Source organism: Podarcis melisellensis, assembly GCF_964234715.1.
Source record: "Podarcis melisellensis genome assembly, chromosome: 5".
In the NCBI taxonomy this organism is placed as follows: domain Eukaryota; kingdom Metazoa; phylum Chordata; class Lepidosauria; order Squamata; family Lacertidae; genus Podarcis; species Podarcis melisellensis.
This window is the reverse complement of record NC_138537.1, coordinates 45,103,217-45,127,525: the sequence shown is the minus strand read 5'-3', so window position 1 is coordinate 45,127,525 and position 24,309 is coordinate 45,103,217. Positions and strand designations below refer to the sequence as shown.

Below are 24,309 nucleotides of genomic sequence, written 5' to 3'. Positions count from 1 at the left end.
GTTGGGGGGGGCAGGTGTCATGTTAGGGGGAGCAGGCTTCATGTTATGGGGGCAGAACCTCAGTTGGTTAAGTATTTTCATTTACTTAGTTTAGGGGGGCAGCTGCCCTCTGCTCCCACTTCGCTATGCCCATGGAAAATACTGTAGAGTGGTTCTGAACAGTAGTGCAACTTAGCCAGCCAAGAGAGAAGAGCTGGCAGCAACAACCAATGACTCAGTTATGAGGCTGGATGAGACGGAAAGGCAAGTAGATTATGCAATAGGAAGTGATGGGTGACTTTCAGCATTAGGCTTTTGGTTCCTTTAGACTTCGGAATGACAGAAAAAACAGTGCCACAATGTTTTCCTTCTACTTGAAGGTTATGGATTAATTACACTGCCTTATACTGAGCCAACTCGTTGGTACATTTAGTTTATCACTGTCTACGCTCTGAGCGGTTGACTCCTGGGGCTTGGGCAGATGTTTTTCCAGCCCTGGTGACTGTTATCCTTTAACTCCAAATGTTGTTGGACTACATTTCCTGCCATTGCCATGTTGGCTGGTGTTGATGGGACTTGGAATCCAGTAAACAACATCTGGAGGGCCACAGATTCCCCACCCCTGCTTTAATTGGAGAATGAACCCAATGCTGCCTGCATGGATAGCATGTACTTTACTACTGTAGCTCCCTGGACAGAGTTGGTTAGGGCACCACTGCACTCCCAGCTTCCAAACACAGCAGGTCACTGTTGCTTACCGGAGGATGAGGAGTGAGGCACAGGGAGCTCCTGGCTGTGCAGGTACATAATGGCAAGAGCTTCGAATTGGCTCTGCCACACTGCACAGCCCTGAGCTCCCTGCACCTCCTTCTCTGCCTCCAGTAAATTTTAGTGGTGTGCTGTGTTTGGAAGCCAGGAGATCAGTGGTACGCCACCCATGTCACCACATGAGCCACTACTGCTCTACAGCTGAGCTGTAGCCCCATGCCTCAAGAATGTAGGAACTGTTTAGGGCTGTGTATACAGCATACATTTAAAGCAAACTTAACATGACTTGCCCCAAAGAATCCCGGGAACTGTAGTGCACCCCTAACAGCGCTACAGTTCCCAGCAACCTTGACCACAAAGTTACAGTTCCCAGGATTCTTTGCCGTAAGTCATGTGCTTTAAATGTATGGTGTGTACACCACCTTAGTCATGATCTAGTATTACCTTTGTTGTTTTTAAGATGGAATTTCAAGTGACCACTTTACTCTGCATGAAGATACATGGATGGAGAAAGCTTCATCAGTAAAATTTCTGCTTGTCAGGCAGGTGTCAAAGGCAGGTAGAACAATAGTACTTTGTCAGTTCTCACTGGGCACAATGGCATTACAATTACATTCAAGGTCAGAAAAATATCACAATTTAGGGTGTGTGTTTTTTTAAAGATGACAACACAAATTGTCTTAGAATGCAACAGTTTTGCAGTAAAATTGTCTGAATTCTCTTAAATAAATGAGTGAAAGAACGATGTCAAATCCTGGATATAGCTATTAAGGGAGCAGCCTTGGAGACAAGTGTTTTGCAGCATGAGACCTTGAAGAAGGATCCACAAAAAAAGAACTCTGCATATGAAGGTTGCTGGAAAGTGTAGCTTTTGGCTCATGCTCCATCTTCAGATCAGAGCAAGATGCTGCCACGGTAGGCCTCATTAGCAAATCTTTACATATTGATGAGGAAGTATTTTTAGCACTGGGCAAAAGCTGCATAGAATCTTCAGACTTTAAAATGTGATTTTGTTTATGGCTATTATTTTCAGGGCTGTTCTGTCTTCCAGTATAATCACTGGCAGATGAGTTTTACCTAAACATCAAGTTTTGAGTAAGAATAAAAGGTTGTGCCTGGACGATTGCATTTTAAAATCTGGGTTGCTCTAGAGGCTTGTTGCTAGTCAAATAATAAACTCATTTGTATGTGGAGAGCATTTGGTTCACTGCACTAAAATATTCCACATTTTGCAACTAGATAAAGTGCTAAAGTTTTGAAGGTATATTCCTCTGTCTTGCATGATACAGTAACAGATGGCTGTAATTTTAGTGATGTACCCTTAAATAGATCCTAAATCAGGGGTAGCCAATGTGGCAATCTCCAACATGCTGCTTGGCTACAATTTCCATCAACCCTGACCATTGGACAGGGTGGCTGGGACTAGAGTCCAGCAACTTCTGAAGAGCACCACTTTGGCTTATTCCTGCTCTAAATACTGTGCATTGCATCAGACATGTACTTCTGGAATGAACAGGACAAACTCCAGTATGGGGCTTAAACATATTCCAGGGGTGTGGAACCTGCAGTCCTCTGGATGTTGCTGCATTTCAACTCCCATCACTCTAGGGCTGATGAAGTCCAACAACATCTGGAGAGCCACAGGTTCCCCCATCCCTGACATCTTGAGAATGGATTTGTCACTTTGTACTTGAAGCGATGCTGTGAGGACCTACATGTTATATAATAACAATAACAACAACAACAACAACAACAACAACAATAATAATAATAATAATAATAATAATAATAATAATAATAATAATTTTTATTTATATCCCGCCCTCCCCAGCCAAAGCCGGGCTCAGGGCGGCTAACAAAAATAAAACAGTACAAAAGTACAGTACAAACAACAAAAGTACAGTACAATATTAGGCGGAAAAGTACAGTACAATATTAGGTGGAAACAGAATATTAGGTGGAAACAGAAAATTTCCCCTAGTTGATATGTCAGTGCAGTCCTAGGTCTATACAATCCAAATTGTATAGACAACCGATTCCCGTGAAACATTTGCACTTGTAGACTCTCATGCAGTCTCTTTTCAAAATCCAATCAGTGAACAACGCATAGGGTTATTTTGGAAGAGGCCCAAAGGCTAATTACATCAGATGGGAAATGAATGTATGTAGTTAGTGACCACAGGATGATGGTGCCAGCCAGGGAATTACGATGATGTATTAACTCCTTCACGGAGTAGTAAAAGAGCAAAACACACACCCCAAGCCTCAATCGCAAGCCCCTCTGCTCAGCTAACTACTGTGTACGCTCAGTTATTTATGGTACCAGAAAATGGCATGGCGCTCTCGCCCACAGCCCTAAAACACAATTCTGCTTTTGTACCGTGAATGCAGTCATTCACTTTTATGAAGGGTGCAGAGAACGAGATGAGAAGTGCCTGTTGTGCTCACATCCCTTGGCTTGCGATGAGAGACGCTCTTTGCTTTCAGAAATATCCAGCATAAGGTTATGGGGAGTTTATTTACATTATTGTATATAAGTGCCGCTGGGAAATTGCCCCAACAAGACTGGAAAAATTACAGATGGACCTGTCAGTTGCAATTCGTCCCCACCTCTTTTAATTTTAAGGTCACATTTTCCAATAAGACTTGCATGTGCCTTGTTTCTTCAAGCTGCTGGGTAGCAACGTCTCGTTTTGAAGCCTTTTCCAGGGTTTTGAGAGTGCCTGCATGACTTGATGTAACTGTGGGTGGGAAATAAACATGCAGATTGGTGTGGGGTGTAAAAGGTTCTCAACCTCCAAACATTCTCAATTGAAAACATTTTCATCCATTGTAGGAAAATAGGAAACTGCCATAGACTGAGTCAGACCATTGGTCCATCTATCTCAGTATTGTCTACGCCAGCCTTGGGACGTAGAATCATAGAATTGTAGTATTGGGAGAGACCCCAATGGTCATCTAGTCCAACCCCTGCCATTCAGGAATCTCAACTAAAGTATCCATGACAGAAAGCCATCCAACAACCTCTGGCCATGTTGGCTTGGTCATGTACACAGAATGGAAGATGACAGGATCCCCGAGGATGTGCTCTACGGGGAGCTGACTTCATGCACATGGCCCATTGGCAGACCAACTCTGTGTTACAAAGATGTCTGCAAATGTGGCATGAAAAGTGGCAACATCAACCCCACTGTGTGGGAATCTCTTGGGGACAATTGTGATGAGATAGTCAGGTTCTGTTTCCACAGCAGTGAGCAGAGAAGGAATGACTGCTGGGAGGAGCACAAAGATAGGAACGTCATGGTGCACCTGTAGCAGCAAAACAGGACCCCTTCATCTGCCCCATCTGCAGTAAAATATGACTCTCCTCTATCAGTCTCTACAGCCACAGCAGGCACTGTAACTCTTCGGTGGTTTGACTTTACCCCTAAAGATGCACTCTTCCACTGTCTCCTGAGACAGACAGGTGCAAACAACAACAACAACAACAGATAGTCTAGCTCAGTGTTTCCCAACCTTGGGCCTCCAGCTGTTTTTGAACTACAATTCCCATCATCCCTGACCACTGGTCTTGCTAGCTAGGGATGATGGGAGTTGTAGGCCAAAAACATCTGGAGGCACAAGGTTGGGAAACACTGGTCTAGCTCAATGACTCTTGACTGTGCAAAGGTCATTTACAAAAACACCCTAAATCTGTTCTGAGTTCCTCCTCAACTCTCCAGAACAGCAGGAGAGGAGAGGGTGGGCAAGTTAGGTTGCACAAGTGGAATCATTTCACTAGTGGATCTACTTCATTGGATATTGACCATTGTGTTTGTTGTCAGGATGGAATATTGGACCAACTTCAGTTCTTGTGCGTGTGAGACACCAGGCAGTGTTTTTGCTGCAAGAAGAGGGTGACACTCCTCCTCTTAGCTCATTGTCCTCCAGGAGCTGGAGAAGGGAGAACTAATAGTGAAATAGCAGATGGCTACTCAACAGTGACAGTGTGGCTGGTAGGGCTGTACAGCATCCTGCCTGAAACAGAGCTTCCCCAAGTCAGCAGATTTGCCTTGGTCCTTAATCAAGAACATAATGTCTGGCTAGGTATGGAGCATTCTTCTTCAAGCTGGAGCCCACAAAAAATGAAATAATGCTAGTTTGAGGTGGGCAGGTGGCCTTCTCTCTCTTGCTTTTCTGCCAACTTTCTGACAAAAGGGCTCTAGTTCAGTGCTACAGCATCTGCTTTGCATCTAGAAGATCCCAGGTTCAAAACCTGGTTTCTCCAGGTAGAGTTGGGAGGGACCCTCATCTGAAATCCTGGAGAATCATTCCCAGTCAGTGCAGACAACAGTGAGTTAGATAGACAAATGGTCTGATTCAGAATAAGGCCGATTTGAAAGCAAAAGAAAACTAATATTCAAATAATCCAGGATGGAGTTCCACCTCCAACCCTGCTACCACCAGTCAGTATGTATAGTAGATAAAAATCCTCAGCTGTTTGGTCCCAGAGCTATACTTCTGAATGCTTTTAAGGGCTGGCTAGTTAAGAACTTGTTTGACGTTCTATCTTTGCTATATTAAACTGTATTTTCTTTGGTTTATCTGTCACTTAAATGAGGCTCTCCAAATGTCTGAGGCAATGAGCTATTGTATACTTTTTGTGCCCCCTCCTTCCAGCGCCTTAAGATTTGTAGATCAGGTTGACACCCAATTCCTGTTTTCATTCTTGATGAGGGTGTGTAGGGAAAACCAGTGTGACCTGCACAGCTACTGTCTTTGAGCTTTCCTTCAGTATATGAAGCAGAAAGTTACATCAGGGTAAACAATGTGATGAGAAGTTTTTTTGCTTGTGCGAAATAAATGAAGACAGGGAGAGATACCCTAGAAGCAACTTTATCTACTGGAAAAGGCTTCTAAATCATCCTCCATCTACTAAGAAAAAGAAAATGATGAAGGGAAAGAGATTGTTTCGCAGGGCAAAGGTGAGTCTAATAATGCCCATTCTCTCTCTGCAGTCTGTTTTTGTCTTAGCCACTTGCTGAGACAGACAAGCTCATTTCTTTCTTTTCTTTAGAACCAAGGAGGGGTCTTAGCTACTGCTTGTTTAACTTAAAATCTCAATACAAATTGCTCTTCCTCCATACTCTCTCTCTCTCTCTCTCTCTCTGTCTCTCTCTAATTTATTGGGTCTAACAATTTTATATTCATTACAATACATATTACCTCATAAGAAAGTTATAATATTAAGAAAAAGTAAGGAAAAGGGGAAAAAAGAAAACAAACAATTCCCCAACTCCCCCCCCCCCCCGACTTCCCTCATCTTCCCCTTTTGGTTTGTTACATTACAGTGATACCTCGGGTTAAGAACTTAATTCGTTCCAGAGGTCTGTTCTAAACCTGAAACTGTTCTTAATCTGAGGTACCACTTTAGCTAATGTGGCCTCCCACTGCTGCCGCCGCATGATTTCTGTTCTCATCTTGAACCAAAGTTCTTAACCCAAGGTACTATTTCTGGGTTAGCGGAGTCTGTAACCTGAAGTGTCTGTAACCCGAGGTACTACTGTAATTGTTGTATTCTGCATGTATTCATACTATTCCTTGTTGTTACATTGTCATCCTCCATTTTTTAAATCAATAAAGTTGTGAAAGTTTATTCAAATCTTGCCAATGAGTCCATTTCTCTTTGTTGTTTCTGCAGATAATTTGTAAAAGGTTCCCATTCCTTTTTCAAGTCACTATTGTCTCTTTCATGTAATTTGTCTGTTAACTTTGCTAATTCTGCATAGTCCATCAGTTTTTCTTGCCATTTTTCTTTCGTTGCTATTTCTCCAGATTTCCAATTCTGAGCTATTAGGATTCTTGCTGCAGTTGTTGCATACATGAATAATTTACATTTCCCTTTCGGTAGATCTTGACCTAAAATACCTATTAAAAAGGCTTCTGGTTTTTTTTTACAAATGTCATTTAAAAATGACATTTTTTCCTCCGTACTCTTGTGGCTATTTAGCGTCTGTGGAGCTCCATTGTTTACATCCACCTTTGCCTCTTCAAAGAGTTGTAAGCAGCTGGGTGGAAATATCCACCCTGCTTGGATTCAGAACCAAACATTCCTTAATTGAGTGGGATTATGAATGTTTCACATCCTTGACCAATGCAAACCTCATTAGGTTATGTATGTCTAGTTTATAACAACTTAAAGATACCCACTGTTGGTGCCTGATACTTCTGCAGTCTTTCTATCTGGCTGTTTATTCCTTTGCTGCCAAGTCCGAAGTGAATGCCTTGCTTTCTCCCCAGGAAGTTGCTCCATGTCAAATGTGGGATTTTACAGCACAATCCTATATGTATCTGCTCAGAAGTAAGCCCCATTGAGTTTGATAGGGCTTCTCAGGAAAGTGGGTGTAAGATTGCTGCCTTAGGGAGTTTGAATATGTTGTGATACTGTCCTTGGAGTGCATAAAAAGAGGGTTGGGTCTGTCTGCCACCAATATAGGTCAGTATAACAAAATTAACCTTATGAAGAAATGTGCAACACGGCACAATTGCAACTACCTCTTGAGCTTCCAGTGACAAAGATGTTTCCAAAGGTATTCCTTGTCAGAACAAGCTCTCTAGCCATTTCCACTTCTGAGATCCACCTACATCCAGGACCTCTGGCTTGTCAGGATTCAGGTTCATTTTTGTTTGCCCTCATTCAACCCCTTCTCACCAGGGGCATTAGTCCAGTATCTGCATAGCCTCACCTGATTCAGATGATACAAAGTAATACAGCTGAGTTTCATTAGTATCCTGATGACCTAACTCAGCAGCTTAATATTATTACCCGTTACCCCAATCTCTGCACAGCAGTAGCAAGATTCCAAGGATCTTGACACTTAGAATCATACAATTGTAGAGTTGGAAGGGACCCTGAGGATCATCCAGTCCAACCCCCTGCAATGCTGGAATATACAGCCATCCCAGAGCGGAATCGAACCTGCAACCTTGGCATTATCAGCACCATGCTCTAACCCAGTGTTTCCCAACCTTGTGCCTCCAGCTGTTTTTGAACTACAATTCCCATCATCCCTGACCACTGGTCTTGCTAGCTAGGGATGATGGGAGTTGTAGGCCAAAAACATCTGGAGGCCCAAGGTTGGGAAACACTGCTCTAACCAACTGAGTTAACCAGGTTTGTGTTCCTTTGAAATGAGGCACGGTGTAGACTGTAATGTCTTTAATAAATAGGGTTTATTTACACATATTTGCACCTGAGTTTAGGTGGAGGGCATGCAAACCCCTAAAAAAATGCACTTTGTTGCTCCCTCATAGCTTCAGCAAACTTGGGTCCAGAGCAGAAGCCGGCCATGCTCGATGGTCTGTGTGTGCTGCCTTTTCCAGCCAGTGTACATGGAGTTCTCCCTGCTTCCTCCAGATCTTTATTTTAAAAGGATACCTTTTTTCCTGTGGTGACATCATGCCCCCTGATATCCTAGCAACCTTCCCCTCACAGCTTACATCATTTGAACACTGAAATCCTAAACCTGACCTTTGTCTCTGCTCACCATCCCCTCCTTGGAGGATCACATCACATTTGTGTCAATCACCTATTACCTTCCTTTGTAGTTTATGATAGTTCTTTTCCCCAGGTGATTCCTGGCAAAGAAACTGATTCAACCTGGGTTTTTAGATTGCTAAGCTCTCACACCTGGGTGAAGACTTCATGCGTTTAGTGATCTCCTACATTTACTAGCTCTAAATTTTTTTGGGAGGGAATCTGGTACCCAGGACTTTTAGAGGAATCTGCCTCCACCCCACAAATTCATAACAATATCAATATTAAAAAGCATAGGACCTTGTAGGTCCCCAAAACAAAATTGTCATAGGCTGAACATAAATCACCACCACCACTCTCTGAAATTGAACTAGGTAAGGATATACACACATGTAGACGTTACATGTGTTTTATTTCTTTTCAGCTACTGTTGATTTTAACCCATCTTTTCAATATTTAAAAATACCCATTTCAAACTCTTTTTTTATTGAAAATTGTAATGTTTCACTTTGTATTTTTGTAAGCAGCTTAGAGGTTTTCTAACGATCAAACGGTATATAAAATTTGATAAAGACATGGTGTAACAACAGCAGCAACAACACTAGTTCTGGGGTCAAGTGGATAATAAAACTACGAACCACATGCTCAGCCCCCCTTGAATGTGTGAATTTTAGGTCAACAGATCATTCAAACTCAATTTCCTTAGCATAATTGAATACTGTAGTGATTGTGAGGCACAGATGAGAAAATATAAGAAGGGGGACAGATGGGGGAGTGCCCCCCAGGGGTCTTGTATGACACAGCCTATTTATATAGATGCAGCATGAGCCTTCTGCACTTGGTATCTTTTTCCGCTCTAATCAGTGGCAAGTTTCTTTGAAGTCAAGCTCTTTGAAATCCACTCTCCCTTGTCTCAGCTCTGATTAAGAAACAACACAAAGTGTAAGGCTGATCAGGTAAGCAAGGAGAGAGGATACATGGGGTGGGAGGATCCAGGTAAACAAAAAGTCCAGGTAAACAATTATTTGTCAAGTGTCTAAATTTATAGTTTGTTGGGCAGGAAGGGAGTCTCATTTGGATCTTAGTGCAATTACTATGCTCAGCAGAGATACTGATGCAGGTGTCTTGCAGGAAAGCAAGGAGTTGTTTGTGGATCAAAGGAGAAACATAATAATAAGTGAAAATTTTCTTTAACATACATTGTGGGACCAAAGGGCAACTTAGTTTAGAAAGCCTAACATTTTGATCTCCTGCAAGTTTGACATACTAAGATAGTGATTTGTAGCATATATTTATCATATCATAGCCTTCCTTCAAGGAGTTAAGGACAGTGTACATAGCCTGATTTGTCCTTATTGCAAACCTGTAAAGGAGGGTAGGCTAAGGTTAGATAGAAAGCCATATTGGTCTCACGAGTCAAAATCCAACACTCTGTCCATTGTTTTATAGTCAAGATGATTATAAAATAATTATACAGCACCAGCATATTTCAGCATTTGGCTCCACATGTCAACAGTATGACTGTGATGGTGACACAGTTGGAAGCCTCTCCCTGTTCTGGGCAAGTGTGAGCAATGCAAACACTGAGCTAATGATTAAAAGCAGCCAAGGGCCGTGAGGCAGGATGACACAGGTCTAACCTGAGAAGAGGACAGAGATGGAGGATGGATGCAGAAACAGCCCCAGCAGGAGAACCAGCAACTCAAGGAACTAAGTTTGAACAGGAGGCTTGTGGGAACATGCTCAGTTACTAATCTCAGTTGCCAAATGAGACAAACGCAACATACCAGGAAGATTTATGGGAAACACTTGTTTTCTAGCCAAAAGTGTATCACTTAGAAGATGGTTAACCTGTGGAATGGGCCTTCCAAATAGTACAGGAACTGGGAGTTTGTGGAGTGGGGCAGGAGGGCCTTCTGACCTAAATGTAGAACAGATTGAGGTGAAGCTTCTGCCTGCATCTCCAGTGCTTGCTGCTTCCTGGCAATTAGCACATTAGAGGCAAAACCACACCATGGCATGGGCAGCTAATTATACATGTGCCAAGCTAGTGCATGCGGTCTCATCCTGTGCAGTGAAAGGGTAGAGAGCTGGAGGCTCGTCATCCTTCTCTGCCTGGTCCCTCCCCCTAGGCCACAGCCTCCCCATCCCTGTGTGTAAACCTCTGACCTTTGCAGAGCTGGAATGGAGCCTGCTGCACAAAGGTAAGAGTCATACCTGTTGCTCAACTGGCTTCTGTTTCTGGTCCGGCCTGCTGCTGACATCCTCCCTCCAGGAGGTTGCTTGTGAAGGAATGCAGACCTTGTGCCAAAAAAGATTTCCTCCTATTGGGATTAGTGTGCATGACTTGAATTGGATCTTTCTGCTTTAGAAGGTGCTGCAGGTGGTGGTGGTGGTGATGATGATCTATTAGTGTTTCTTCTAAAAATAAAGGCATCATACACTTTGAAAGGAGCATGACAAGAAAGTTGTGTTTGGAATCTCTAAAAACACCAGCTGGGCTGGGTGGAATGGTGCAGTAGTATCACTTTTGACTGCCCTTTCCTGCAAGTTATAACATTCCAAGGCTTATCTGTTGCAATTTCTGTGTTGTGTTGTGTTCTGAAGTTGTTGCAGCTCTTTAGACAACATACTATCCTGTTTGAATTTTCAGAAAGGGATAGCCTGCAATTACTTTGTTACTATGGCAGTTTAATTACTAGATCATTGAGTTTTCCCTGTTCTTATAGGGCTAAATGATAGACCAGGTACAAAAGCACTTTGAATTGGGGCAGAGCCTCTCTCTCTGTGAGATAGCAGTCCAGTAGGAGAGATAGCAGCTGGGCCTTACAGAGAAAGGTGTTTCCCTCACACACACACCTTGTTGTTTTTATATTGCTCTGGACAAATTAGCACTGTCAACTTTTTATTTCTGGCAGGGGGCTGTAAACGAACCACTGTCTGACATGCAGAAATTTAGCAGGTGAAGCTGCTAAATTGTGCTAAAGGTTTCAGCCTGTTACATTTTAGCTGTTTCAGTTGAATCCATCTTTCCACTAAAGCAGGAAAGGGAGGATGGTGGCAATGGTGCTGGATGGGTAACTCCCATCATCCCTTGTTATTGCCCAGGCTGGCTGGGGTGGGAGTTGGAGTTCAGCAACTTCTGGAGGGCACAAGGTTCACCACATCTGCTCTTGAAGAGTTCAGGACAACATGCATGAGTTGCTGATGATGAAAAGTGAGGTCCAAGGGACATAAAATGCAGAAAAGTACAGGCAGTGAAATTACTTACTTAACAGTGGTTGTTATTCACAGAACAGCTGCTGATGACACAGACATTGGGGCATTGGTAGGCCAATTAACATACATACAATGTGCTAAAAACCTATGTTGTGTCACTCCACAACTGATACTGCTGAAAGTCTTGATGCAGTTCAGTGAATTACCAAACACCAACCATTTCATATCCTATGTTTATTTGCATTGTAAGATAAAAGGTAAAGGACCCCTGGACAGTTAAGTCCAGTCAAAGGCAACTATGGGGTGTGGCGCTTGTCTCATTTCAGGCCGAGGGAGCTGGTGTTTGTCCACAGCTATCTTTTCAGGCCATGCAGCCAGCAAGGCTAAACAGTTTCTGGTGCAATGCAACACTGTGACAGAAGCCAGAGCGCACAGAAACCCTCTCTACCTTCCTGCTGCAGCAGTACCTGTTTATCTACTTGCACTGGTATGCCTTCAAACTGCTAGGTTGGCAGGAGCAGGGACCAAGCAACGGGAGCTCACCCTGTCATGCGGATTCAAACTGCCCACCTTCTGATCAGCAGGCCCAAGAGGCTCAGTGGTTTAGACCACAGTGCCACCCGTTCCCTACCCATTTGCATTGTAGCATTGGTTGGCAAGGGGTCACACCCACACCAGCACTTCCATGTTGCCTTCAAGAGAAGCACTCTTCTGTACTGTTTTATTCTGGATTGTTTTATTTGATATTTTAATGTAGATTGTAAACTGCTTTGAGATTTTTTCCTTTAAAATATAAAACAGTATAGATATTACTACTACTACTACTTTAACATTTGTGGTCCCCCCCCCCAAGAATCCTGCGAACTGTCGTTTGTTAAGGGTGCTGAGAGTCGTTAGAAGACCCCCTTGCCGAGCTACTGTTATTAGCACCCTTAACAAATTATGGATCCTGGGATTCTTTTGGGGAAGCCGTGACTGTTAAAGTGGTATAAGAATGCTTTAAATGTATGGTGTGGGTGTGGTAGCAGCACTAGTAACCTGGGCCCAGTGCCACGGCAGCATAATCTGATACAGCCAATTCTCCTGATAAGAAGCTAGTTACTTTTTCTATGAACAAAATCAGTAACATTTTTGGGCCAAAAATTAAGGTGAGCCAAGGTTTTCCTCTATAAATCTTATATTCATGCTTCCCGCTAGGGAAAATCTCTTTGATATGTATTCTTGAATTCCCCTCGCCTATCAAAGGTTTCAGTCAAAACTTTTCCAGCACCCACCACTTCACATCTGAGCTTCCTTTTCTGTTAGAGTTAGATCCCTGGAAAGCCACAATGCTCTAGGAAGGCACACTGGGTGTGTTAATCATTCCATTTGATCCCGGATGGCAGAGCTGGTTTTACTTTTCAGAGGAGAGCAGCTGCTCTTTTCTTTAATTAGCACAAATGATGGCTTGGATGGGAGAGGCACCTGGGCTTCAAGTATACTGAATACGTGATTCCTATCCCGAGTTTCCATCTGTTGCTTATTGTTTGATAGAAGCAGCTACAGATTCTTCATTTACACTTTGTTGCTTCATACAATATTAGTTTCTATAAGCTTCTTTCCAGCACACTTCACATTACTAAATTAGTCAACTTCACACTGTTATTTCCTTCTGCTCTAATGAAATTCCACATTGATGTAACCTGATGCTAATAGCCCTTTCAGTATAAAAGTCCAATTTTCACAAGTCTTCTGATTGCCTCATGTTTAAGGGATTGCACTCTACTTTTGTCATGCTTTGAAGGCAACATAGGAGTGCTGTCATTATAGCCTGGTGATGTGGTCACATTATTTATTCATTTGCAATATTTATGCTCCATCTACTAGGTGAACTTTTCAGGACAGCTTTTCTACATGGGCTCCACTGTATATGGAGCAGGTGATGCTCACACATTTCCTCTTATGGATTATGTTAATGAAATTGTGATGCAGGTTTTAAAATATTTGTTGATGGACCAATGACGTTGAACTAACAAAGACTTTTAAAAATTAAGTGGCAGTAGGGGTGCAAAACATAATTTGATTATCCATTGTTAGAGGGGGACCTAATATATGCTTTGCATGCTGAAGGTGCCAAGTTCAATCCCCAGTATTTCTAGTGAAGCTGCTGACCTTTGTCCTGGACTCTGAAGGGTCACTGCCACCCGGTGGAGACAATGTTGAACTAGTTTTTGTTTTATCTTTTTGTGAACCGCTTTGAGGGTTGTTGTGTGTTTTTTTAACAATCCAGTGGTGTATAAATTTTATGAAGAAAATAAAAATAACTTTATAAATAGGCAGACCTAGTATAAGGCAGCTTCCTATGTTCCATTAATCCTGGTATGCTGCCAAATATCAAGAGAGAAGTGACAAGCTTAGCCTCTTCCTGCAAAATTGCAGCTAACCCATTTCCCTGTTGATCAGCAAAACACAACTTGCTGTGTAGTTTGTGTTTTGTTGATCAGTAGTTCTAGTGTCCAATACAGGGACCTTCCACTTGTATAAGTTTTTTTGTTTCCTAAGTACGTGTCAATAATAGTCTTAGACTTAGAGGGAGCTGCTTCCCTGTCTGAAACCCTGGAGAATTGCTGCCAGTCAGTGTAGACAGTACTGAGCTAAATGGACTAAGGAGTCTGTTTCAGTATAAGGCAGCTTCCTATGTTTCTTCCAGTCTAGGATAGGCAAAGTACAAAGCTGGCCATATATTGAAGGAAGCATTACTTACCTTAGTTCAGTTGAACTACTAGAGCATGATTTGGTGGATTGGAAATGAGCCATTGGCTCCTCAGCTACCTCCATCTGTACATTTTGCACATGACTTCCTGATCGGTTTGCAGTTTGGTTCTAACCATAGTTTGCTGTGATCTCTAAATCTGCAAACTATGGTTAGAGCTTGCTCTCCAATTGCAGCTGGAAATCAAGTTTTGAAGTGTTAACAATAATTTGCCAGTTTAGACACTGTTCCAACCAACAGGTAATACTAAACTGAGGCTGAAAGTGAAGCTGTGCCTGAGAATAGAACATCTGAAGTTAACATATCTTGTCTGACCTCACCCAGAGAATGTTGTCCCTGGGATAATCTGCACATAGACACAAATATATGAAGGCTGCTTAAACTGGATATGACCACATTGCCAGGTGTGTTTGCAGTGACTTGAGTGAGTTTCGATACCACTGCAAAGCTTTCTGACTACGTATTTGTATGGTTCTCCAGTCAGTATAGCAGCAAGCCGCTACCCACAAATGGGTTATCCTGTGAAAACAGCTGCTGTGTGGAATGATTTAAAGTGATCTCAGTCTGGTGGCTGTAATGTGTGTACTTGCCCTTGGTCACTCATGAGAGGGATCAAGCTATTTTTCCAGTTTAAAGAGGCTCACTAAGAGATAGTATAAGAACCTTGCCTCAAGTCACACAGAAACCAAATCTGCCCAGCCTAATATTTTGCCTCCATATGGAATGGAATGGCAATATCACTCTTATCTTCTGTTATCTGGCTTGTCTGTCATGTTATTGATTTGTGTGTGTGTGTTTAATAAGCAATCCCACAGGGAGATGTGGATTCTTCTTGCCTGAGAGTCAGGAGTGCGTATGGGAAATCAATAATTCCACATGAAAAGGTAGAGAGAACCATCTCTTCCCATACCCCAGTGCTTTTTGTTGTTGTTTAGTTGTTTAGTCGTGTCCGACTCTTCGTGACCCCCTGGACCAGAGCACGCCAGGCACTCCTGTCTTCCACTGCCTCCCGCAGTTTGGTCAGACTACCCCAGTGCACACTCTTTCTTTCTTTCTTTCTTTCTTTCTTTCTTTCTTTCTTTCTTTCTTTCTTTCTTTCTTTTCTTCTTCTTCTTCTTCTTCTTCTTCTTCTTCTTCTTCTTCTTCTTCTTCTTCTTCTTCTTCTCTTTCATGTTCTGTTTTCATACACCAGTGCTAATCCCCAAGGCTCCAAGCCAGGGTGAAATTTCAAAGACTCTCTCTCTCTTGGCCTGCTATCTTCAGCTTGCCACTCAACTTTGCAGAAAGCTCTAAGTGTAGAAATAAATGGCGCTGTATTTCAGCACCTGTCAGAAAGGAGATTTGCTTTGAGTCTGGGGAGGGGAGTCCCCTCCCCCTCTTCCTTCCATGAAGTTACACTCACAGCCAGTGCTTTTTTTCTAAAAAAATGTTTAGGGGCACTCACATTTTCCTACTCATATTGAAATACTGCCCTTCAATGAGGCCAAACTTAGATTCACAAAATGTTTAGGGGTATGTGTCCCCCCAGAAAAAGAGCACTGCTCACAGCTATAGTGAATACGAGTCCAGGGTTCATGTTTGTGCCTTGTTAATAAAGTGTTATTTTCTTTCACCAGAGATGGCCCTTGGCATTGTCCCCTAACCTCACCCTCACAAGTAGGGGGGTAGAGTTGAAATCCCTCTGACGGCCACCATGTCTTTGTTACCTCCCCATACACAGGTCTCATTGCATTTCCATCCCATTGGTTTTCCCATTGGCTTGCCACATTTCTGAGTCTTTTATTTCTGATCTCTTCTTGTCCACTGCCCTCTCCACTCTCCTGGCTGCCTTCCTTTAGCCATCCTTATCACTCCTCGCTGAGTTTGGCAGTAGCAACATGCAATGCTTTCAACAGCGCACACATGACTTTCACTCCCCCAGCAACCCACATCAGTGAAAGAGTCGCAAGCACAGGTGGGCCATGGCCGGTGCCAGTTCAGCCACGTGCCTCTGAAACCAGGGAGGAGGAGATCCCTTTCAAATGCCTGGTGGCTATATTTAATAGAGATGTTTTAAAGCAGTAAAAGACTTGGGGGGGGGGGACTGCCCTCTCAAGGGCCAGATGGTGTACATGGTTCTCCACAGCTCCATTTTATCTTCACAACAACCCTGCAAGGTAGGTTAGGCAGAGAGACTTGGGCTGGCCCAAGGTCACCCACTGAGCTTCATGGTTGAGTGGGGATTCGAACCCTGGTCTCCCAAGTCCTAGTCCCAACACTTGTAACCATTACACCTCACTGACTTGATATTTATAGTGAAAATAATATAAATCAAATAAAATTGACTTCAGCAAGGCAACCTGTTGAATTAATTGAACACTAAAGTTAATTGTGTGGCTTATAAATGTGTGTAAGCTTCAGGAAAATGACTTTTTAGCTGCTTGTGTAACACCAGTTGCACATGACTGTGTTCTTCAGACCTTCTTAGGACCCTGAGGGTTGATTGCAAGGCTGTCCCCTGAAACTGGCTGAAAATAGGTTGGTTGGTTTTAGGTTTGTGGACCTTGTGTTTGTTTATCTTGTTCCCTAAGCCAAATCTTCCCACTCCCCTCTAATAAAACAAGATAGCTTTGCAGCAGCTGAGCTCTCAGCCCAACCCATGAAGTATCTTTTTTTCTGTAGTGACACACCCAGTCACTGTCATGCTTTCCTAACAACTTGCTTTGTTTGGGTGGAAGGCAGCTGGCGTCCTGTTTCCAATTTCCTCCTTATTTCCAGGACCCAGCTTTGCTTTGGGTGTAAAGTGTAAGATTGCATCAATATGCACCCTTGCTTGGGAGTAAGCTCAGGTGGACATACTTCTGAGGATTGCACTCTTCTGATCCTGCAGAGTGCTAGAGTTTTCTGTTGTGTGTGTGTGTGTGTGTTTTAATCAACTTTATTATGTGTAATAAAAAAACAGGAAAATGCTGAATCATATATATTTTGGGGAATATTGTAAACATATGCAAAAAAGAGAGAGACTCGTTTCTAGCTGATCTATAAAAGCTTTGTAAATGGAAAATGCAGCACCTGTATTGTAAATGGATATTATGTGTGCACTATTATTATTTGTTGAAAGATTAACAGTAAAATATATGTATCTTTGAGGGGGGAAATCCAAATGAAACAGAACTAAGGTCTTCTGAGCGTGAGGAGGTGGGAGAATGCCACTTTCCTTCACACATTATTTTTGTTCATATGCTGCTTCCCTCAAGGAGCTAAAGGCAGCATACCTGTTTTCTCTTCTCTCCCATTTATTTATATGATACAATTGTTGGCTGCCTCATGAAAGCAATGTTCAGTAAAAGAAGAAAAGAAATAAAAAACCCCATCCCAATTTAGTACATTTTTAAAAGCATTCACAATTCAGTGCAGTGGTAAAACAGCTGCAGCAAGGCAACTTTAACCCTGGCACAGCCATACAAAGCCAACTGTACAAGCAAAATCATAATCGCCTCACAGTTTGTCCTCACAGCCACCTTGTGTGGCAGGTTAGGTTGAGAGATGGTGACTAATCCAGGATCACCAAGTGAACTTTGTTGCTGAGCAGGCATTTGAAACTAACGCCAGCCTGACCATTTGACAAATACATAGCCTTGGAGGGGTGTGTATGTACGCAGTCAACACTGACAAATGGTGCCCTTCAGCTGAGAAAAATGATACTCACAGAAGGCAGCATTCTCACCAACCATGCACAGTAGATTGTTACTGGGGGCAGGTGGGGAAATGTGGCATTTGGGACACTGCTTAAAGCATAGCTTTACTCCTTGTTCTACACACTGAACACTTATGCGCTACAGCGAGCAACACATCTATAGGGCTAAGGTCTCGCCTGCATTAGAAAACTTATGTGTGCATGTTTTACCAAAAAGTGGTGTTTTCTATGTGTATAGGCATGCAGTTAGGAGAATAATTTGTATGTTTACATCAGGGCTATACGTACTGAACTGGAACTTAAAGAAGTTTCGATGCTTCTCCCTAATCCACTAAACTAGTTTTAAGAAGCAGACCAAGTCAGACCATAAAACTGCAAAGATAAAAACTGGCCACCAAGGCTTAAAAGGTCTGTTCTGTGAAACTTTCACCCTGTTGGCTGCAGTACTTGTGAAACTCCCACAAGGCAGGAGATCTGTTCAGCTTGCTGCTGCCCGTCTCGCCACACGAAAGATAGAGTCCTTATCTGGACTCCTGCTTAATTCCCTTTGGGGGGAGTTTTGTGTGTTTGGAAGATTGAGGGGGGTATGGGCAAAGCAGCTTTAGGTTTTTATTAGGTTTAAAAAATGTGAGGCGGGGTGGGGGGTGGGGAAGAGTGACTGACCAAGCTTGTTCAACCTTGTCAACAAAATTGGTGATTGTTTACTTTGGCAAGTTCTTTTTAGTTATACTTTGCCCAGCTAGTATAATCCCCTATGATCCCGAATCCTGTTTCAGTTGACAATGTCAAGCTCATGCGCCGTTGTGTTCGAAACTATTGTTTTCTGTTTTTGATGGCCATTGTGCTCTTAGTGGGGAACAGATCAGACAAAAGTCTGCTTTGTTTGAAACATATGACAGTGTGGATTGCACAAACCTACCAGTGTTTCAAAATCCAGGACATTGCTCCCTGCTATTGAATTGTGTCTGTATGGAAATACTGTTCAGCAATGCAGTTAGGAAAAGGCACTTTTCTGGAGAGATGTAAGAAGCCATTGATTTTTGTTCTGATCCATGATCATCACATGCAGCACTGTTTTCCTTCCACTGCAATCTGCCCTCACTGTCAGCTGCGGCTATGTTACATGATGTAATTACTTATGTTGTCATTATGTTCTTCTACATCAGGCATGTCCAACAAGTCGAACGTGATCGACCGGCAGATCGCCTGACGTTCATGGTCGATCGTGGGGTAGTAGCTGTTTCCTTTGGCAGTGCATCATCAACGTTCGTTTTATGATGTGGCAAGTGGAAGCAATGCTGTCTGTAGTGCTGCGTTAAATTGAAAGCGCCGAGTGTTATAGTGATGGACACCCCCCCCCAAAGGATCAAGAACATTGGCTTCTCTTTGCAATATGGGAAAGGGGGATGGTGGAAGACAAGCACTATCACCTTCCTTCCTTCCTTCCTGGTCTACCTGTGTGGAGTTTATATACAGGCAGCAACCATTTTGCAGGGGGTTCTGTTCCTGGCTCCCGTGTGTGTAGGCAGAGTGTGCATAAGTCCGTTCTGCCCCCATTCCTCCATTTTCCAGGTCACAAGGACCTGTGTGTTGGTGGTTGCCCATCAGTTGGACATGCCTAAAATGGTTGCCACCCGTTCTGTTGGTAGTGGTGTGCTATGAACTGGTGGGGCTGTCATGGGAGGGTGGAAGATGGTGATGCATTTTTAATTCCCCCCTCCCATTGTTTTGAGTAGTCTGGAGCCTATGTAAAGTTGCACTGTTGATGATGATGTAGCTGTGGATTGAAAAAGATGTCCCACTCAAATGTCCACCCCATTTTGGCCACTTCTCTCGTGTATTTTCACTAGTGGAATAGCTCCGTCAATTCCATCAGTGTATTGCGAGAGTTCCATCAGTGTATTGGGAGAGTTCCAGCAATGAACACAATGTGCTATATCACAAGTTGTGCCACTGTTGCAGGGTTTCGACTGCATCCTAGGGACCTGTATAGACCTCAGCCTGTAGTTCTCAAGCACAGAATTTCATACCTTTGGTTTCATGTGAGAACAGGTCGATCATTTTTAATTGGAAAGTTGTGGCTTACTTGAACATGTCTGCATTTTTTTATGCTCTGGGTGGTAGTGAAGTGTTTGCATATCCTAATTTAATAGGCAAACATAGCTACATGATTAAACACACACACACACTGTGCAAATAGCATGGTAAAAAAATAAAAGTCTGATCACTCACTCCGATGACATCTTATTCCATAAAACAATTTGTTCCTAAGATGCTTTGAGGAGTAGAATAAACTGGAACATCAGATTTCAACTATCTGGTTTGAAGCACTTAATCTAAAGTTGGGTGTAGTTCATGTTTTGCAAAATTTATTTTACTTACATAATTTGGAAGATTGAAGTCTTTAAAGACTATGGGTTGGATCAAATGCTGCTGTTCTGCTTGCACAGCAGAACTTTCTCCTCTTTTCCTCTCCTATGCACCCCCCAAGACTCTCAGAATCTGCTCTTGAGGGTCAAGGGGACCCTCCAGAGGAGATTTTGGGTTGCAATGGCAGAGAAGAGGAAGACGTCCCATTGCACAAGGAGAACATTGCACTTGTGCAGCACTGAATACAACACTTTTAATGAATTAACCTGTACAAGCTTTTGCAGTCATCTTTGTCAGGCTAAATTAAGAGTTTAGTGCACAGAGGGAAAGCTCTTGGCCTCTTTAAAACAGGCTCTTTCTATGACTGATGAGCAGATTCGGCAGATAATTACATTTCCTCTGCAATAGCTGTCTCGGCTGAGGCCATATGCTTCTAAATACCAGTTGCTGGAAACTGCAGGAGGGAAGAGTGCTCTTGCACCCAGGTGCTGCTTGCAGGTTTTCCCCAGGCATCTGGGTGGCCACTCTGAGAACAGGATGCTGGACAAGATGGGCCTACCTGATTCAGTAAGTTATTATTGTTTTCATATGCATATGGAAACATAGGAGTGCTAAATTACCTCTTTTGTACTGTTTTTCGCTTGGACAGCACAATTATTCTGTCATTTCATGAATGGTTCTTGAATGGTAGATCACTACTTTATAACTATCAGTTGATCCTATTAAATAAGGGATGGGGAGCCTGTGACCTTCCAGGCTTTGTTAGAACTGCAGTTCCCATCATCCCTGACCTCTGGGCATGCTGGTTGCGGCTGATGGGAGTTGGAGACCAACAGAATCTGGAAGGCCAGAGACATCCCATCTCTGTATTAAAAGTACTGATACTATTGCTACTAATTATAATTCCCCCAACCCCCAGCAAATGGACCATAACAGCTATTTGCAGTTGTTTCCTTTTTTTATGAGACCCAGTTTGTTACTTAAAAAGGAAGAACAGACTGTCCCCCCCTCCCTGATATTCAGCAGAAAGTTCATCCATTCTTACAGGGTTGCTCGAGACAGTTTGATGTTGCTACCATCTTCCATTTCCTTTCGCTAAAGTTTAAGGTAAAAAATAATTAGGTTAAAAAAGCCTTTTGACTAAATAAGAGAATAAGGCAGCAGCCTTAGCTGATACCTGTTGTGGACTTGCAAGCTTTCTGCATCCTTTAACTGAGCAAGGGTGTTTAGGCTCCATGTATTTGATTGGATATTTAGCTAACAGCACTGGTTATCCTTCTGGTGACTCCCTTCTCCCACACAGTTACTGCAGCACATGTGATATCTCTTATTAGTGAAGCTCACCACCCGCCACTCACACATTCACTTTAAAGGTTAGCTCAGCCTTCCCTAACCTGTTGCCTTTCAGATGCTTTTGACATTAAACCCCAGTCACCCTTAGTAAGGCTGGGGAAGACTGGTTTACATCCTGCAGTCAGGTCGCTGTGGACTGCTGACATTTATGGCCAACCTGTTTTACTTGTATCTCTATTATCCGGTGATGGGAGATCTTGGAATTTTGCAGCTGCAGCTTGCTGCATCTGTTCCACTGATATCAGCCTTGTGGATAAACAGTACTTAGTTATATACCACACAACCATCTTGATGTGGTTAGGAAAGGCCCACATCAGCCAAACAAGATTACCTCCAAGAATAACCCTAGGAATGTGCCTGTCTCAGCTGTAGGCTCACTGAGTCAGTCACTCTTAAGAGTAAAGCGAGACACTTCTCTTCCTGGATAAAAATGTCATGGCAGCAAACTCTGGAGTTGAACTATACCTTCATTCTCCTTTGAACAAAAGTAATCTTACCCCTGACTGACCCCAGACAGCCTGAACTCTGTCTACAGGAAAACAAAACATCCTTTAACTCCCACCCTCCTCAAAAAAGTCACCTTCAATTGGCAGAGAAACAATTTGTCTAAGAAGCATTAAAGCCACAATCTGTTTCTTCATCAGGGTGACTTGCAAATGAGGAAGCCTGATGGTTCTTTCCTCTTCCTTAACTCTCCATGCAGGTAGGTCTTTTTCCTTCCAGCCTGATGCTAGCAGATAGGGTCCAGTGTTCCATGATAGTTAGACTCCTGAGAGAGAACATTAGGCGTCTTTCTTTGAAGGAAAGTTTGCTCTCAAAATCTTAGTGGGTATTCTTCCAACATATCTATTAGGAGCAGCAAAATATAGGGTTCTCAACTGATGGAGATGGCTTAGGGTGTTTCCATACTTCATTTTAACCCCACTTTTGTGTTGACAGCCACCCACCCATTTGTTTGGGGAATCCAGTTGGAAGAAATGGTTCTCCAAACATTTATATTTACATCCCTCCCCAGGTGTTATCCTGATGTTTTGAAGTGCTGGTTTGTAGTGGGTTTTTTTAGAAGCCATTGTAATCACAGGGCAATTCCTTTACATGTGAACCGATGTAATGCTATTGTGCCTGATTTGGAGTCTGGCTTATGTTACGCTTGATGGTGGGCACACCTTCCATCCTTCCTTGTTCTGAAATGCTATCCCTTTGCTATGGAGTTCCTGGAGTTGAAAATGTAGTGTTTGCCATTTTCAACATAGACTGCATACACACCAGAGTATTAAGGTACATGTGGATTGCACAGATCTGATTTTCCTGTGTGTGTGTTTTATGCACATTTGTCCACTGTGAGCACTTTCAGTTGAATTCCATCTCAATGATTCCTATCCACATTAGTGGAGATGCTTGAAGGGATGTATTAGCACTGTGTGTTGCCCCCTTTGTGTTGTGCTGAGTTGATCACTGCAGATGGTGACAGTCATCTGGCAGATGGTGATAATGAAATCATTATTATTTATAGTACCATGCAGCCTTTCCAGCTTCAAGATCTCTGCCAATCAGGTGGTCCCATCATATCTACACATCCTTCAGGAACCTGTCCTCTGTTCCTACAGTGCTGGAGGAATATGGTCCCGTATGTGAATGCGCACACACAAACATGGGAGTATTCCTGCCAAAGAACCTGGCAGCAACCCAACTTTTTAAAAAAACAAACAAACTTCTGTCTCCATTATACTGTGATAGTTGAAACTTAAAGCAGGCATTTAAAAAATCTCAAATTTAATATTTTTAACAGATTAAATATTTATCTGCCTTATTATTAAATCACTTTGCCAAATTTTCTATATATTATGAATGTAATGGATGCCATTTGCAATGGCCGCACACTGAGTTAAACGTGCAGACAGTGTGTGGTCAGCAGGGAAGGGAGGGTCTTTCCAGAAAGGTTGATACAATCTTCCACTTTGTAAGAACTCATTTTGTTCCAACAAAGTCCCAGGGATCACAATAAGAGAGTATTTCCAGATCCCCAGGAAACTCCTCTGCTCTATGTATGCCTGTCCATCAAGATGCACAGAGAAGCGCAACAATGTGTGGGAGATAGGTGAGGTCTGCCAACAACCACATTGGATGCTTCATTGAAATAACCTCTTTTGGTTCTGAGGCAGCAGTTCTCGTCAGGTGGGTGGTCTGTCTTAGAGGATAGGTGGACCCTACAGGATTGCTACCCAGAACATGGATGAGGGTCACACTGTGTGTTCATTTATTATGAAAGTACAAAATAGTTAATTTGGGAATTGCTGGAACTCCAGGCTTTGGTCCTGTCCCAACTCTGATGTAATTCTCCCTGCCCTCTCGGGAACCTTGTCGCTCTTCAACCAAGTTCACTGAACTGTATTTGTAAAAAAATTAAAAAATCCTGCCCTTGAACACAGCTGCTCCTGCAGCTTTCAAGATCTGTTACAGCCAGGAAAATAGGCCATGTTGTTGTTGAGGTGGGAGTGGGTAAAGGGGGTGATGGACTTTTGTTCACACTAAATATTTCTTTTGCAGATGCAGCTTCTGGATAAATTCCCTATCGAAGGAGGCCAGAAAGATCCCAAGAAGAGAATCATCCCATTTCTTCCAGGTAACAGACCTTTTGATAAATTTGGACACCTTGTCTTTAAAGGGCCTTTGAGG

General features: G+C 42.8%; 1 protein-coding gene across 4 annotated transcripts in view; it reads left to right on the top strand.

Annotated features, from left to right (window-relative positions):
• SH3PXD2A (SH3 and PX domains 2A) overlaps nt 1-24,309 on the top strand; it is a 250,113-nt gene that overhangs the window by 57,784 nt on the left and 168,020 nt on the right. For 3 of the 4 annotated variants that reach the window (XM_081911989.1, XM_081911991.1, XM_081911990.1), the window contains one exon: nt 24,181-24,256. In XM_081911989.1, the coding sequence (XP_081768115.1) occupies nt 24,181-24,256 (76 nt within the window). Of the gene's footprint in view, nt 1-4,476; nt 5,712-24,180; nt 24,257-24,309 lie in introns of those variants that run through there. The other variant, XM_081911992.1, reaches the window with a different exon arrangement.